Raw genomic sequence first — 13,809 nt, forward strand, 5'->3', positions numbered from 1 at the left:
TATATATAAATGATAAACTTCCCTGAAGTTTACTAGATCTTTTTCTTTGGACTGAAGAAAATTTTAAGTTCTTCATGGATCTTAAAATTCATACGTGGATTTTGGGGAAAGTCTAAAATAATTTTCACATTTAATCCACAATACTATATATAACTATACTTAACTATATAATATATATAATATACATTAATATAATGTATATAATAGAGTGTACAATACAATATTTCAGGGACTAACAGACCAGATTTTTAAATCATGTTATTTTTTTGTGTGTTGTTAAAATTAAATACATTTCCTGAGTTTTAATCATTTTCAAAATATTTAGAGATTACTAGATTAGATTGTGAGAAAGAAGTATTAGTGTTACTAGGTGACACTCTTTCCTAATATGTCAGTATTACCATGATTTCCTGACTTTGCAGAGTTTTGTAGTGCTGGAGGATAACTTTCTGGAGAGAATATGTGTTCAAAATAGTCCAGTTGCCATGTGGTGATTTACACAAATCAAAAGGGTTTAACTTAATTTGAGTCCAGGTGATTATATTCTGCTTTTTAAAAACACTTTTTAGTTTTAATATTAGATAGTCATATGCAAATTTCTGTCCTAAAATGTTAGTAACTGATCTATGTTCAGAGGTTATCAAACTGGCATTCTGAATACTGAAAAAGGTCCACAAATGTGTTTAGTAAGACAGTGTTTTGTTCTGTTTTAACCTAAGAATTAGTTAGCATTTAAGCATTAAAAGATTTTACATGAAAATCTAGGTTTCCAGCTTCTTTTGAAAAGTGTGAAAATTGGATAGTATTGAATTTTATCATTCCATCGTATCCGTGATTCTCAACTGAGGGCAATTTTGTTAATGTTACAACAGAGGACATTTGTTAATGTCTAGAGACAATTTTGATTGTTACAGCTTGGTTGGTGGGTGCTATTTGCATTTAATGGGTAAAGGCTAGGGGTGCTGCTTATACATAAGACAGCCTCCTATAGCAATGAATTATCCAGTCCAAAATGTCATAGTACTGAAGTTGAGGAGTCCCGCAGTATATTGGTAACTGAGTTGAATCACCCCTGTTCCATATGGGTTAAAGTTAAAGAAAGTCTTCCATCTTGCTTTATTTACTTGCCTCAACTCACTTTTGGAGTATCTTCCTTTAGGGTAGTAGAAGTTATTTTAATGGAAACTAAATTTCAAGTATCATTTATTACAAAAGATGATGGCAAATATAAAAAAAATGTTTTTATTACTTCTGGCTTGAAGAGTATTAGAGCCCAAATTTTACCTTCCCCAGTTATCTTCATTCATTCTTTAAGTTAACGTGATGCTATAATACACACACACACACACACACACACACACACACACACACAAAATACTAGATATAGAGGAGATAAGCAGGTATGTACACTTTAAGGATTATGTTTTGGAGAGTTGCTCCATTTGCCATTATGTAATGCTTTCTATATCCCTGATAATTTTCCTTACTTTGAAGTCAACTTTGAATTTATTGTAGCTACTCCCACTTTCGTTTGATTAACATTAACTTTGTATTTCTCTATCCCATTACTTTTAATCTACCGGTGTCTGTATTTAAAGTGGCTTTTTTGAAGACAACATGCAGTTGGGTTTTTTTTTTAATGTTTTTTTAATGTTTTTGAAAGAGAGAGAGAGCGAGCACGAGTGGGGGAGGGGCAGAGAGAAAGGGAAACCCAGAATCTGAAGCAGGCTCCATCCAGGCTCTGAGCTGTCAGCACAGAGCCCGGTGCAGGGCTTGAACTCATGGACCCTGAGATCATGTCCTGAGCTGAAGTTGGACGAACACTTAACTGAGGTACCCAGGTGCCCCGGGTTTTTTTTTTTTTTTTTTAATGTTTGTTTATTTTGAAAGAGAGAGTGCATGCGCACATGAGCAGTAGAGGAGCTGAGAGAATCCCAAGCAGGCTCCACACTGTCACCCCAGAGCCTGAAGAGGGACTCGATCTCAGAAACCCAAACTGTGAGATCGTGACAGGAGTTGAAATCAAGAGTCAGATGCTTAACCAACTGAGCCCCTCTGACAGTCTCTTTTATTTCGTATATTTATTACATATAAAATGTTTACTGTTTCTATTGGATTAATATAAACTATATTGGTAACTGTTTTCTATTAGCTAAACTTGTTCTTTCATCATCTTTTGCATTATTTGGTTTTAATTGAGGATTTTATATTACTCCATTTTCTCTCTTCTTAGTGTATTGTTTATACTTCTTTTAATTTTTAGATGTAAGAGTGAGTGTTTTGTCCTAGAGTCTGCAGTATGAATTTACAGCTAATATTAGTCAACTTTCAAATAACACTATACCACTTCATGGGTAGTGTGGTTACCTTGTAACAGAATATAGCCAATTCCTCCCTTCTGTCCCTTATAACACTGCTGTCATTCGTTTCGTTTATCCTTAATCTACAATCATCTAATATATTGTTGCTATTATTACTTTGAACAAGCCTGTTATCTGTTAGGTCATGCTCTTCTTTCATATAGATCCAAATTACCATCCTATATAATTTTCTTCTTTTTGAAGAAGTTCTTTTAGTATTTCTTGCAAGACAGGTCTACTGGTGACAAACTTCATCAATTTTTGTTTGACAAAGTCTTTATTTCTCTTTTACTTTTGAAGGATACTTTCACTGGATACAGACTTTTAGGTTGATGGTTTTTTTCTTTCAAGACTAAATATTTCATTTCTTTCTTTCTTTCTTTCTTTTTTTTTTTTTTTTTTTTTTTTTTTTTTTTTTTTTTTTTTTGCTTAAGTGGTATTCTGAAGAGAAGTCTAGTACAATTTTTACCCTTGTTCCTCTAAAAGTAAGGTGCTTTTATCCTGTAGCTTCTTCCAAAATTTTCTTTGTGTCTTGGATTTTCTACAGTTTGATTATACAGTGCTTGGGTAAGAACAGGAGGGGATTTTTCTTCTGTCTTCATCCTGAGAAACCTGAGTGGTAAAGCACAAGGGTCCAATTTCTCCACCTCCTTGCCAACATTTGTTATTTTCTGTTTTTTGATTATAGACATTTTATTTATTTATTTATTTATTTATTTATTTATTTATTTATTTATTTATTTATTATGTTTTTAATGTTTATTTTTGAGAGAGAGAGACAGAGCGTGAGCAGGGTAGGGGCAGAGAGAGAGGGAGACACAGAATCTGAAGCAAGCTCCAGGTTCCAAGCTGTCAGCACAGCCCAACGCGAGGCTTGAACTCAACAAGCCATGAGATCGTGACCTGAGCCGAAGTCGGACACTTAACCGACTGAGCCACCCAGGTGCCCCTCAATTATAGCCATTCTAATGGATGTGAGGTGGTATCTCACTCTACCTTTGATTTGATTTTTTTTTTTTTAGTGAGTAGTGATATTGAGCGTATTCGTATATTTAGTGGCCATTTGTAGATTTTTTTGGACAAATGTCTATTAAAGTTCTTTGACCATTTATGAATCGGGGTTTTTGTTGTTGTTGAGTTGTAAGAGTTCTTTATATGTTCTAGATATTAATCCTTTAGCAGATAACATGATTTGCAGATATTTTCTCCCATTTTGTGGGTTGCCTTTTCATTCTCGATAGTATCTTTTAATGGAACATATGTTTTTAATTTTGATGAAATTCAGTTTATCCATTTTCTCTTTGTTGCCTGTATTTATAACAATGTGGCTTAATAATCCCAGACCCAATTTTCAGAGTTTTATGCACTTTATTTGCTCATCTTACTTTTTCAGTATTTCCAGCTTCTGCTTTTAGAACAAAAGGGAAATCATGAGGGAACCAATGTAGCTGTTAGTTCAAAAACTTTATGTTCAAATGTGCAACATTCTTTGTTGCAGAATAACACTAAGAATAATTTGAATTGCCAGTACAGCCCTTTCAACCAGAATGAGGAAAAATATACCATATTTTCTAACCTTTTGCAGTACTCTTAAATCTAGAGTCAGTTTATAAATCTCATTTTGTTCATTTTTTTTTTTTTTAATATTTGTTTATTTTCGGTAGAGAGACAGAGTGTGAACAGGGGAGGAGCAGAGAGAGAGGGAGACATAGAATCTGAAGCAGCCTCTGGGCTCTGAGCTGTCAGCACAGAGCCTGACACGGGGCTCGAATTCACAAACTGCAAGAGGTCACGACCTGAGCCGAAGTCCAACATTTAACTGACTGAGCCACTCAGGCGCCCCTCACTTTGTACATTTCTGTGACATCAGAATGTATGCCTATTTGAAAGCATATATATTTTGAGATAGAAGGTGACCTGACCGTCAAATTGAACTCAAGATGAATTTGATATTTTGTGTTGAATTTGGTTAAAAAATTGGTGAGGTCTATTTAACGTATGGAATTTACAAACATAAATGTGGTTGAATTGGTTACTTGAATCTATGTGTATAATATTGGTAGTTATTTATATTGATTGGTAGTCATTTATAATCAACATTTTAACTTTATTTGATGTCATTTTCTCTTTTTTATCATTATTGAGGTATAATTGACAGATAACATTACAATAGTTCCAGGTGTACAACATAATGATTTAATATTTGTAAGCTGTCATTTTCTAACAGTTTCAGATCTTGTGTTTGTTACCTTTTCAGAAAGTATAATTATAAAAAAACATGAAGTTTTCTTTCAGTTTTATTTAATATATTCATTAATAATTCTTGTTAAATTTTTATGTTGGTCAATTTTACAGGTGAATTATGTAACCTCATTACGCTGGATGTAGCTCACAATCAACTTGAACACCTCCCAAAGGAGATTGGAAACTGCACACAGATAACCAACCTTGACTTGCAGCACAATGAACTGCTAGACCTCCCAGATACTATAGGTATGAATGGAGAGAGAAGATACTGATAGTCATTTGTAACTACTTGGACATTAAAAAGACTATTTTTGATCCATTTCTATAAGAAAAGTTAAAAGATTAAAATTCACCATTAAAGTAGTAAAACTGCTAACAGAGAGTATTTTAAAAGTGGTTTTTATTTCCATTTCTTGGTGAAGAAAATAATTAGGTTTTAGGAAAGGAGTTCAATTAGACTATAAAAAAGAATGTTGAATATTGGATATTGAATATATGTTTTATAACTGCTTAAATTGCAGAATGAGTGCATTTTTTGTTTTTGCTTATTTCAGAATGTTGCATGCTATTATATAGGGTGTGGTCCCTTTGCTAAAGCAAACCACACTGAAAAATAAAACCACTACTGTTTAGTTTTTAAAATCTTGGCCAACATAGCTTAAAGTTTGTTCATTTCTGCTATTGAAGGGACTAAGATAAGAGATGGCTTGACGTACAAAATGTGTTTCAAAGACCTAGCCACAGCCTCCAAAAGTTGGAAGTGCTTGTTGTGATATGGTTTATATTTATAGAATCATGTTTATCTTTCTAAATGCCCATACAGTTGTACAAACCAGTAAAAGAAATTTTAAAAAGTTTGGACACCTTTTCAGTTATTGGTTTGTTATAAGGATACTATAATGTTTATTTAGGGAACTTATACCTGTACTTAATTTTTATAATTTCTATAATGAATATTTCTGTGGTTCTGTTACTAAATCATAAGAGGCCTGTGATGGTGATATCATTCTCCAGAAAGATTTTCGTTTGTTTCTGTCAGGTACCTAAGGGACCACTTGAATGCGTCTGTGTTCTAAGGTTTGAGATTTTTCTGGTCCCTGGTCATTCAAAAGTAGCGTGTAGACTAATTGGAGGGCTGTTTTACTTCGGTTTACTCTTAGTGCTAAGGTACAGCCCTTAGCTGTTGACATTGATTTCTGGACTCTCCACCTTTGGCTGGCTGTAGATTTTGACTCTTGGCAGAAACATGCCCAATTAGCTGAATCTTCTAGTTAGAGAAGCACTCTTAGGACAAAATTTTCTCCATTATTTTGCTTATTTCTTTGGGTTCCCACCTGATTTCTACCCTGGTTATTAGTCATTATCTTGTTAGCTCTGTGACTTTTGTTTTGGAAGAGTTTTAAATTTTTTTCAGTGGAAGGGTTTGTCTGAATTACCTAGTCTACTGTTACTTGAAACAGAAGCAGTCATTAAAAAATTTTTAAATAAGTTATATTAAATTGTTCTAGGTTACAGGACAGCTATTTCTTCATGGGAAAGCAGTCTGAGACTTATTTAGGATGTAACAGCTAGCCATTAGAACCTGTATCTTTGTGATTCTTGGTCCAGAGTTCTTTATATCACATTGTTATTTGTAGTGGCAACAGACTAAGTGTTCTAGTTAACTGCATTAGATTCATCTCTGAAAGGCAAGATGATGTACAGCATATAGTGAATTGCTCTACTAATATTCATAATAATTTTACCAGATTTCCTGTGTAAATAAAAGAATCCCAGTTTCTGGTTCAATAGAGACTGAATGCAATTCTTTCCTTTTCTCTCTAAAATCTATTGAAATGGCCAAAATAAACAAAGAAAAATGGCCCTTGAGGAAAAAAGAGAAAAGATCTGTATTACATCTATAGAACATGATCAGGCTGATATAAAAAAGAAGCAAAGAATACTTTGCTTAGAAATATCCTTGCCATATAAAGTTTAACTTGAAAGGAAATACTGTATAATATAATGAACATATCCAAAGACCAAAAGAGCGATGGTGTAGGATCAGTGGAAGAAGTCCCTTAGAATCTGGAACAAAAAGAAGATACAAAATATTTGAAATAGATACAAAATAATTGAAAAAGAGTCTCGGGAGACAAGACTAGGAGTTCTAGAAAGAGAATATAAGTAATAGAATGAAGAAACTAATAAAATACACTTTTATAATCTTGCCCTGAACTTGACAAAAACCCAGCTAATATGATTGACATTGCTTACCAAGAAGACATAGTGAAAAAAGATACATTCTGGTAGTTTTAAAAATTAGATTTACTTAATTGCTTTGAATATACCTTCTAGTCACATATAATGTTCTAAAACTTGTCTTTGTCTAGTTTCAGTTTTAGGGTAATGCTGGTTACATATAATAAGTATGGAAGTGTTTTCTACTCTTCAGTTTTGGGAACAGTTTGTATAAAATTATCATTATTTCTTCCTTTAAGCTGTGGTAAGATTCATCAATGAAGCCACCTGGGTCCAGATGTTTCTTTGTAGGAATGCTTTTAAAAACAATTTCAGTTTCCTTAAAAGAGAGCTGTTTAGGTTATCACTTTATTCTTGAGCAAACGTAATCATTTATGTCTTTCAAGGAATAGGTTCATTTCATTTAAGTTGTCACATTTAATAGGCATAAAATTGTTTATAATACTCCCTTATTAATAATAATATGGTAGTATTATAGAATCTATACTCTCATTCCTGATATCAGTAACTTAGTAACTTAGATCTTCTCTCTTTTTTCCTGTTTGATTAGATTGTATCAATTACATTGATTATCTCTAAATTTTATTGATTTTCTTTGTTTCTTTGACTTTTATTTCATTGATTTCCACTTTGGCCTTTATTATCTGCTATGAGTTTTATTCTTTTTGGGTTTCTTATAGTGGAAGCTTGATGTCATTGATGTGAGGTGGAGTTTGTACTACATACTGACATATTTAATTTGTGTTGTATGCTGTTACTTTGAAGATTTCTTCTCATACATGTATCTAGTGCTATAAATTTCTCCTTATGTACTGCTTTAGTACCATTCCCCAAATCCTGATATATTGTGTTTTTCTCTTTGGTTTTGTTCAAAATACCTTCTAATTTACTTTTTCGTTTCTTCTGTGATCTGTGGTTTATTTAGAAGTGCGTTATTTAGTTCCCAGTATCTGACAATTGTCCAAGGGGTTTTCTGTTCATGATTTCTAATGTAATTCTGTTGTGATTGAAAACATAACTTGTGACCTGAATCATTTAAATTTATTGAGACTTCTTTAATGGCTCAGTATGTGATGTCTTCCATGTGCAGCTGAATATGTGTTCTGTGTTTACTGAGTGGAATGACATAGATGAGGCAGTCAGTAAATTTATTCTACTACCTGTCCTTTTTTGTCCTTATTTCCTCCTAATTTGTGTTAATTACACTGTTGGGACATTCATGGTATATATATCTTGTGCTGACTAATCTCTGGTTCTTTTTCTTTTTTTTTTTTTTTTTTTTAATTTTTTTTTTTTTTTAACATTTATTTTTGAGAGAGAGAGAGACAGAGCATGAACGGGGGAGGGTCAGAGAGAGGGAGACACAGAATCTGAAACAGGCTCCAGGCTCTGAGCTGTCAGCACAGAGCCCGACGCGGGGCTCGAACCCACGGACCGTGAGATCGTGAGCTGAGCCGAAGTCGGCCGCTTAACCGACTGAGCCACCCAGGCGCCCCTCTCTGGTTCTTTTTCATCTTCATGTTCATTGACAGTCCTGTTGCCATAGTTGTCCCAGTCATCTCTTGGTTGGCTTAAGTCAGTCTTGTAGTGTTTTCTTAGAAACAGTTCATAAATAACTGTTCCCTAGTTATAGAATGTTTGTAGCCTTTTTTTTTTTTAATTAATTAATTTATTTTGAGAGAGAGAAAGAGAGAATCCCAAGCAAGCTCTGTGCTGTCAACACAGAGCCTGATGCAGGGCTTGAACTCAACGAACCATGAGATCATGACCTAAAACAAAACCGAGAGTCAGACAGTTAACTGATTCAGCCACCCAGGCATCTCTGTTTGTAATCTTTATATTTGAACAGTTTGGATGGATATAAAAATCATTGGGTCCAGCTTTGTTTACTTTAAGAATCTTTGTAAAACTAAGAGAGAGTTCTACTGTCTTCTGGCATTGAATGTACAAAAGTATGAGGCCAGTTCAATTTTTTCCCCATTGCAAGTGACTTAATCTTTTTGCCTGGCCATGCAGAGTACTTTTCTTCATTTCTGAAATTCAAGAACTCTAGTATATTTAAGAACTCTATTATAACTTCTTAGTGTTGATCTTTCATGGTCCATTTACCTGGGATACTCTGAGCCAACTCAACACATAGGTTTAATTTTGATAGTTTTATGTAGTTTATATACTTACTATGGTTTTCTTGGGTTATGTAGACCTATTTACATAGATTGTATATTCCTACATTGCAAGATAGGTCTGTAAGTTTGCTTGTTCTAAACAGCCAACTAATGGCAACAGTAAAGGAAAAAAGAAAGAATAATGCATAATCTTAACATGATCAGTTTTCAGTGGAATGTTATATAAAAGCACTTTAAAAAAAGCAACTTCTTTTATAAAATTAAAGTCTTGCTCAGTTGTAGAAAGAAAAATAAAGGTTATTTATTGCAAATCAGCTAGGGAAACCAAAATTAAAGATGCTTGAACTGGTATTAATGCTCATATCCCTCTCACTGATGCTTAGTCACTGTATATTTCTTAGGATATTATAGATGCTAAACACTTTATTGGTCCTTAAGCGTTATCAGGCAAGTTCTAGTGTAGGGGCCTTTATACTTCTTGGTGTCTCTGCTTATGATCTTTCTCTTAAATACCCACATAATTTCCTCTCCTCTTTCAGCTGATCAAATGGATATATATATATATATATATATATATATATATATATATATATATACACACACATATATATATATATAGGGTTTGTTCCTCAATCAGCCCTGGTCTTACTCTTAAATAGTCCAACAATGTTTTTTTAATATTTTATGCATGTGTCTATATCTCTGTTAGGTTAAATAACAATCAAAGGGGGATAAAATTAAAGTACAAAAATGAACAGCCCTGGCAAAAAGAGGAAGTATAGGTGGTAGTGGATGATAACATCTTACATTTACTAGGACTAGGGTCAGGGTGTCTTGGATTTACTTCCTCTGACAAAGAGTGACTTCACCATGTAGCCGCCTTTCTCCTGGATTTCTTAATTGTATGTATCTCTTCTTCTATCAGATTTACTATATTTTAAGTATGTTTATTAATATGAAAACATTTGACTTCATTATTAATCTGTTGTGGTTAAGATATCATCTCAGAGTAACACAAATGCCTCGCTTCTAGCATATTCTATGTGATCAGGTTACAAGTATGTATTGGAAATCAATGAGAACTGAAATATTAACAATAAGAAAAATTTTATTAAAAAAAATTTTAATGTGTATTTTTAAGAAAGAGAGAGAGAGACAGAGACGGAGAATGAGCAGGGGAGGGGCAGACAGAAGGAGAGACAGAGTCCAAAGCAGGCTCCAGGCTCTGAGCCGTCAGGACAGAGCCCAATATGGGGCTTAAACTCCTGAACCGCAAGGTCATGACCTGAGCTGAAGTTGGCCACTTAACCAACTGAGCCACCCAGGTGCCCCAAAATAAGAAAAAATTTAATATTTTATTTATTTGTATATGCTTTGATAGTTTTCAGCAAACGGAGTATTTATAACTGTTAATCCAAATAATGGCAAAGTGAATAAGTAATGTTTATTATAATTTTTTATAATATTGTCATTTTTTTAAGTTTATTATTTTGAGAGAGACAGAGACAGAGTGCCCAAGAGTGGGAAGGAGAGAGAGAGAGAGAGAGAGAGAGAGAGAGAGAGAGAGAGAGAGAATGAGAGAGAATGAGAGAGAATGAGAATCCCAAGCAGGGTCCTATGCTCTCAGCACAGAGTCCTATGTGGGGCCCATACTCACAAACCATGAGATTATGACCTGAGCTGTAATCAAGAGTCAGACAATCAACTGAGCCACTCAGGTGCCCCTATAATACTGTCATTTATTATTATTAAAATAATTACTTTGCCTTTTCCATCCCTCTCATCCCCAGTATTTTGTATAGCAGAAGGTTGAGATTTGGTGAGAAATTTGAACATTTGGGTCTTGGTCTGTTATAAATCTCAACAGTCTTAATTGACCTTTGAGATTCTTCCTCTTGTTTATTGGAGAAGAGAAATTCACCCCAAAACATTTAGTAGCAAACTAACTGGAATATGGTTCTTCTGATACTTTTCCTTTTTTTTCCTAGTCTACTTCTTGAAAAGTATAACTTAAAATGAAAAACAAACAAAAATGAACACCTGTCCTGCACAGTTGATTTGAGTCCTGAGCAGCTGCTCTACTCTCTTTTTTCTGGACCAGAGAAACTTGCCCTAATTCACAATTGAAATGAGATCTTTTAATTGTCACCTGACAGTCAGTTTTCTAAAAATCACTTTATTTCCTTGCCTTTTTTTTCTTACAAGTAGACCAAGATGTTTTTACCCCTTTCTTTAATTAACATGAACTCTCCTAGAGTAGTTATCACTGGTTGGCAGTAGTCACTGCCATTTACACCTTGTTCTGTGAAGAAGAGGCAGAAGGAAGTGGGGAGGAGACAGCTGGTTGCAGTTAAGTGAGAGAGTACTTAAAAACATATTTACGGTCTCTGATTTAACCGTTAGTCTACCCTGCTGAGTAAAAAGTATATTCTCTTTCATGTAAATATTTTTTCATTCAAGAGTCAGTTATGACTAAAGAAAATAATTAAACTTCGTTACAGCAGTCATTTTGTTTCGTTAAAGCCTTCTGAGATAACTCGGGTGATTTTCTGAAACCAGTGGTGGATAGTGGTGAAAGGTCTGAAATTGGAAAAAATGTTTTATTTTCTATTTCTTCTCAAATGAGGTAAAGAAAGAAATCTGCAACAAGACCTGGCCTTCGAGGCTGGAGCACAGAACAATTCAGAGATATTTTGTTGCACTGGGCTCTGAAGAAATGTTACAGTAATTATGGTTATAGCAACAAGTAGAGTTTTAATAATTACGTTTTAGGTAATTGCAGTGCAACTTCATATTGCAGCTTTACTAGTTTTCTTTTTAATTGTGGCATTCTTAAAGGTTTTCATTTAAGCATTCTTTATATTGCTTGCTTTTCAGGTTGATATTAGTTTCTTCACCATTTCTGGAAAAAAAAAAACCTTTGACATTATTTAATCATTAAAACTGTGTGTCTTTTCTGATTTGTTTTTTTTTTTTTTTGAGACTTTGTTAAAATAAGATTAAGATCATTTGAGTAAGAAATTTACTCAAAAGTTATACTGAATTAACCTAAAGATGCTGATTATATTTGCTGAAGTTAAAAGCATCCAATTTTAATTCATAGCCATTTGATGTTGCTGTAATTTAAAAATCTGACAGCATAAGAAAGCAAGCTGTCAGAGCAGAGCACAGAACAACTTACATTTAAAGTTAAGCACTTAAAGCTAAATGCCTGTGATTGGCAGTGATCAGCCTACATTTATACACAGAAGCTCAGCAACATTGATTTTATTTCTTAGTCACAGTGGCTCAACATTAAAGCAAGCTATGGCTTGATTTCTAGGCTGTGGTTTAGTTTGTGGTAAAACCTGCTTACTGAAAGAGGTTAGAGTTGAAACCACTGCAGCGGGTGAATCACAGTAAATATCAGATTTCTGATGTCCAGGTTTTTTGTCTGGCACAAGAGAGTTTTGATATTTCACCCTTCTTTTTTTTGAGTGTAATGGATTTTGGCAAAATGTGGATGACTCTGAACATGCCATGCTCTCAGTGAAGTGGTAAGGGCTTCACAAATGTGAGCTGTTCATCAGAACAGCATATTCTTACAGATTACAGTTTTGGAAGTTCAACTTCTTCTACCCCACCAAAAAAAGGAAAAAGAAAAAGTTCAAGAAAGTTGGAGGTACTATTTTTGCTTAAATAACCACTAATTTCTGTATTAGATAATGTCATGTGGCATTTTGACTACATCATTTTCATTTTGTAAATTTTTTTAATGTTTATTTTTGAGAGAGAGCACAAGCACAAGAGGGGCAGAGAGGGAGATACAAGATCGTATTTATTTTTGAGAAAGACAGAGACAGAGTGCAAGCAGGGGAGGAGGGGCAGAGAGAGACACACACACAGAATCTGAAGCAGGCTCCAGGCTCTGAGTTGTTATCAGTGAGCCGGATGGGAGAGCTCAAACTCCTGAACCGTGAGATCATGGCCTGAGCTGAAGTCAGATGCTTAATCCACTGAGCCACCCAGGCTCCCCTCATTTTATAATGTTTAAAGAAACCTGTTCTAACTTTTTATTTTTATTTTTATTTTTATTTTTATTTATTTATTTATTTATTTATTTATTTATTTATTTGAGAGAGAAAGAGAAAGCACATGAGTGGGGAAGGGCAGAAACAGAGGGAGAGAGAATCCCAAGCAGGCTCCATGCTCAGCAGGAGCCCGAAGTGGGGCTTGATCTCTGGAATCTTGAGATCATGACGTGAGCTGAAATCAAGAGTCAGACACTTAACTGACTGAGCCACCCAGGCACCCCCATTCATACTTTTTAATACTGTAGAAACTAAAACATTTTACTGTTTGTCCTCCTCTCTCTATTAGGGAGCAAAATGTAAAATCTTAAAATTATATGAGATGCTTTTCTTTGGTTCTCATTTTAAAATAGGGAGGGAAGGAAGGAAGAAATATTTTATTCTTTGCCTCTCCCATGCCCTATGGCTACTATAGCTACAAGGCTGGTCAACGTGGAAATTTTTCTACACGCAGTGATAACATCTGATTTTAAAGAGCTTCAAAATGTTATAGTAAAAGTTTAATTTGCTATATGAAGTTAAAGGTAAAAAAGGCAGTCAACCTTAGGGAAAAAAATGGAAGTAAGACAGACCTAGCCCTTTCTGTCCTTCATACCACTGCTTTGCCTGTGGAAGAAACCTGTTTCATTTAATAAAAGGCTGAAGCATTTGCCAAGGAGTCTTTGAAATCTGCCTGAAGAGTAAAGTGCAAAGACTCCATAATTTTGTTCCATCAGTTGACATGCTTCATTCAATCACTGTTAAGAGTAGAATAGTACAGAAATA

The 13,809-nt window shown here is 34.2% G+C and overlaps 1 protein-coding gene across 5 annotated transcripts in view; it reads left to right on the top strand.

Moving 5' to 3' along the window:
* SHOC2 (SHOC2 leucine rich repeat scaffold protein) overlaps nt 1-13,809 on the top strand; it is a 109,423-nt gene that overhangs the window by 74,634 nt on the left and 20,980 nt on the right. For all 5 annotated transcript variants that reach the window (XM_019813811.3, XM_006938171.5, XM_023240914.2 and 2 more), the window contains one exon: nt 4,716-4,853. In XM_019813811.3, coding sequence (XP_019669370.1) covers nt 4,716-4,853 — 138 coding nt within the window. The remainder of the gene's footprint in view (nt 1-4,715; nt 4,854-13,809) is intronic.

Source organism: Felis catus, chromosome D2 (assembly GCF_018350175.1).
Source record: "Felis catus isolate Fca126 chromosome D2, F.catus_Fca126_mat1.0, whole genome shotgun sequence".
NCBI classification, from domain to species: domain Eukaryota; kingdom Metazoa; phylum Chordata; class Mammalia; order Carnivora; family Felidae; genus Felis; species Felis catus.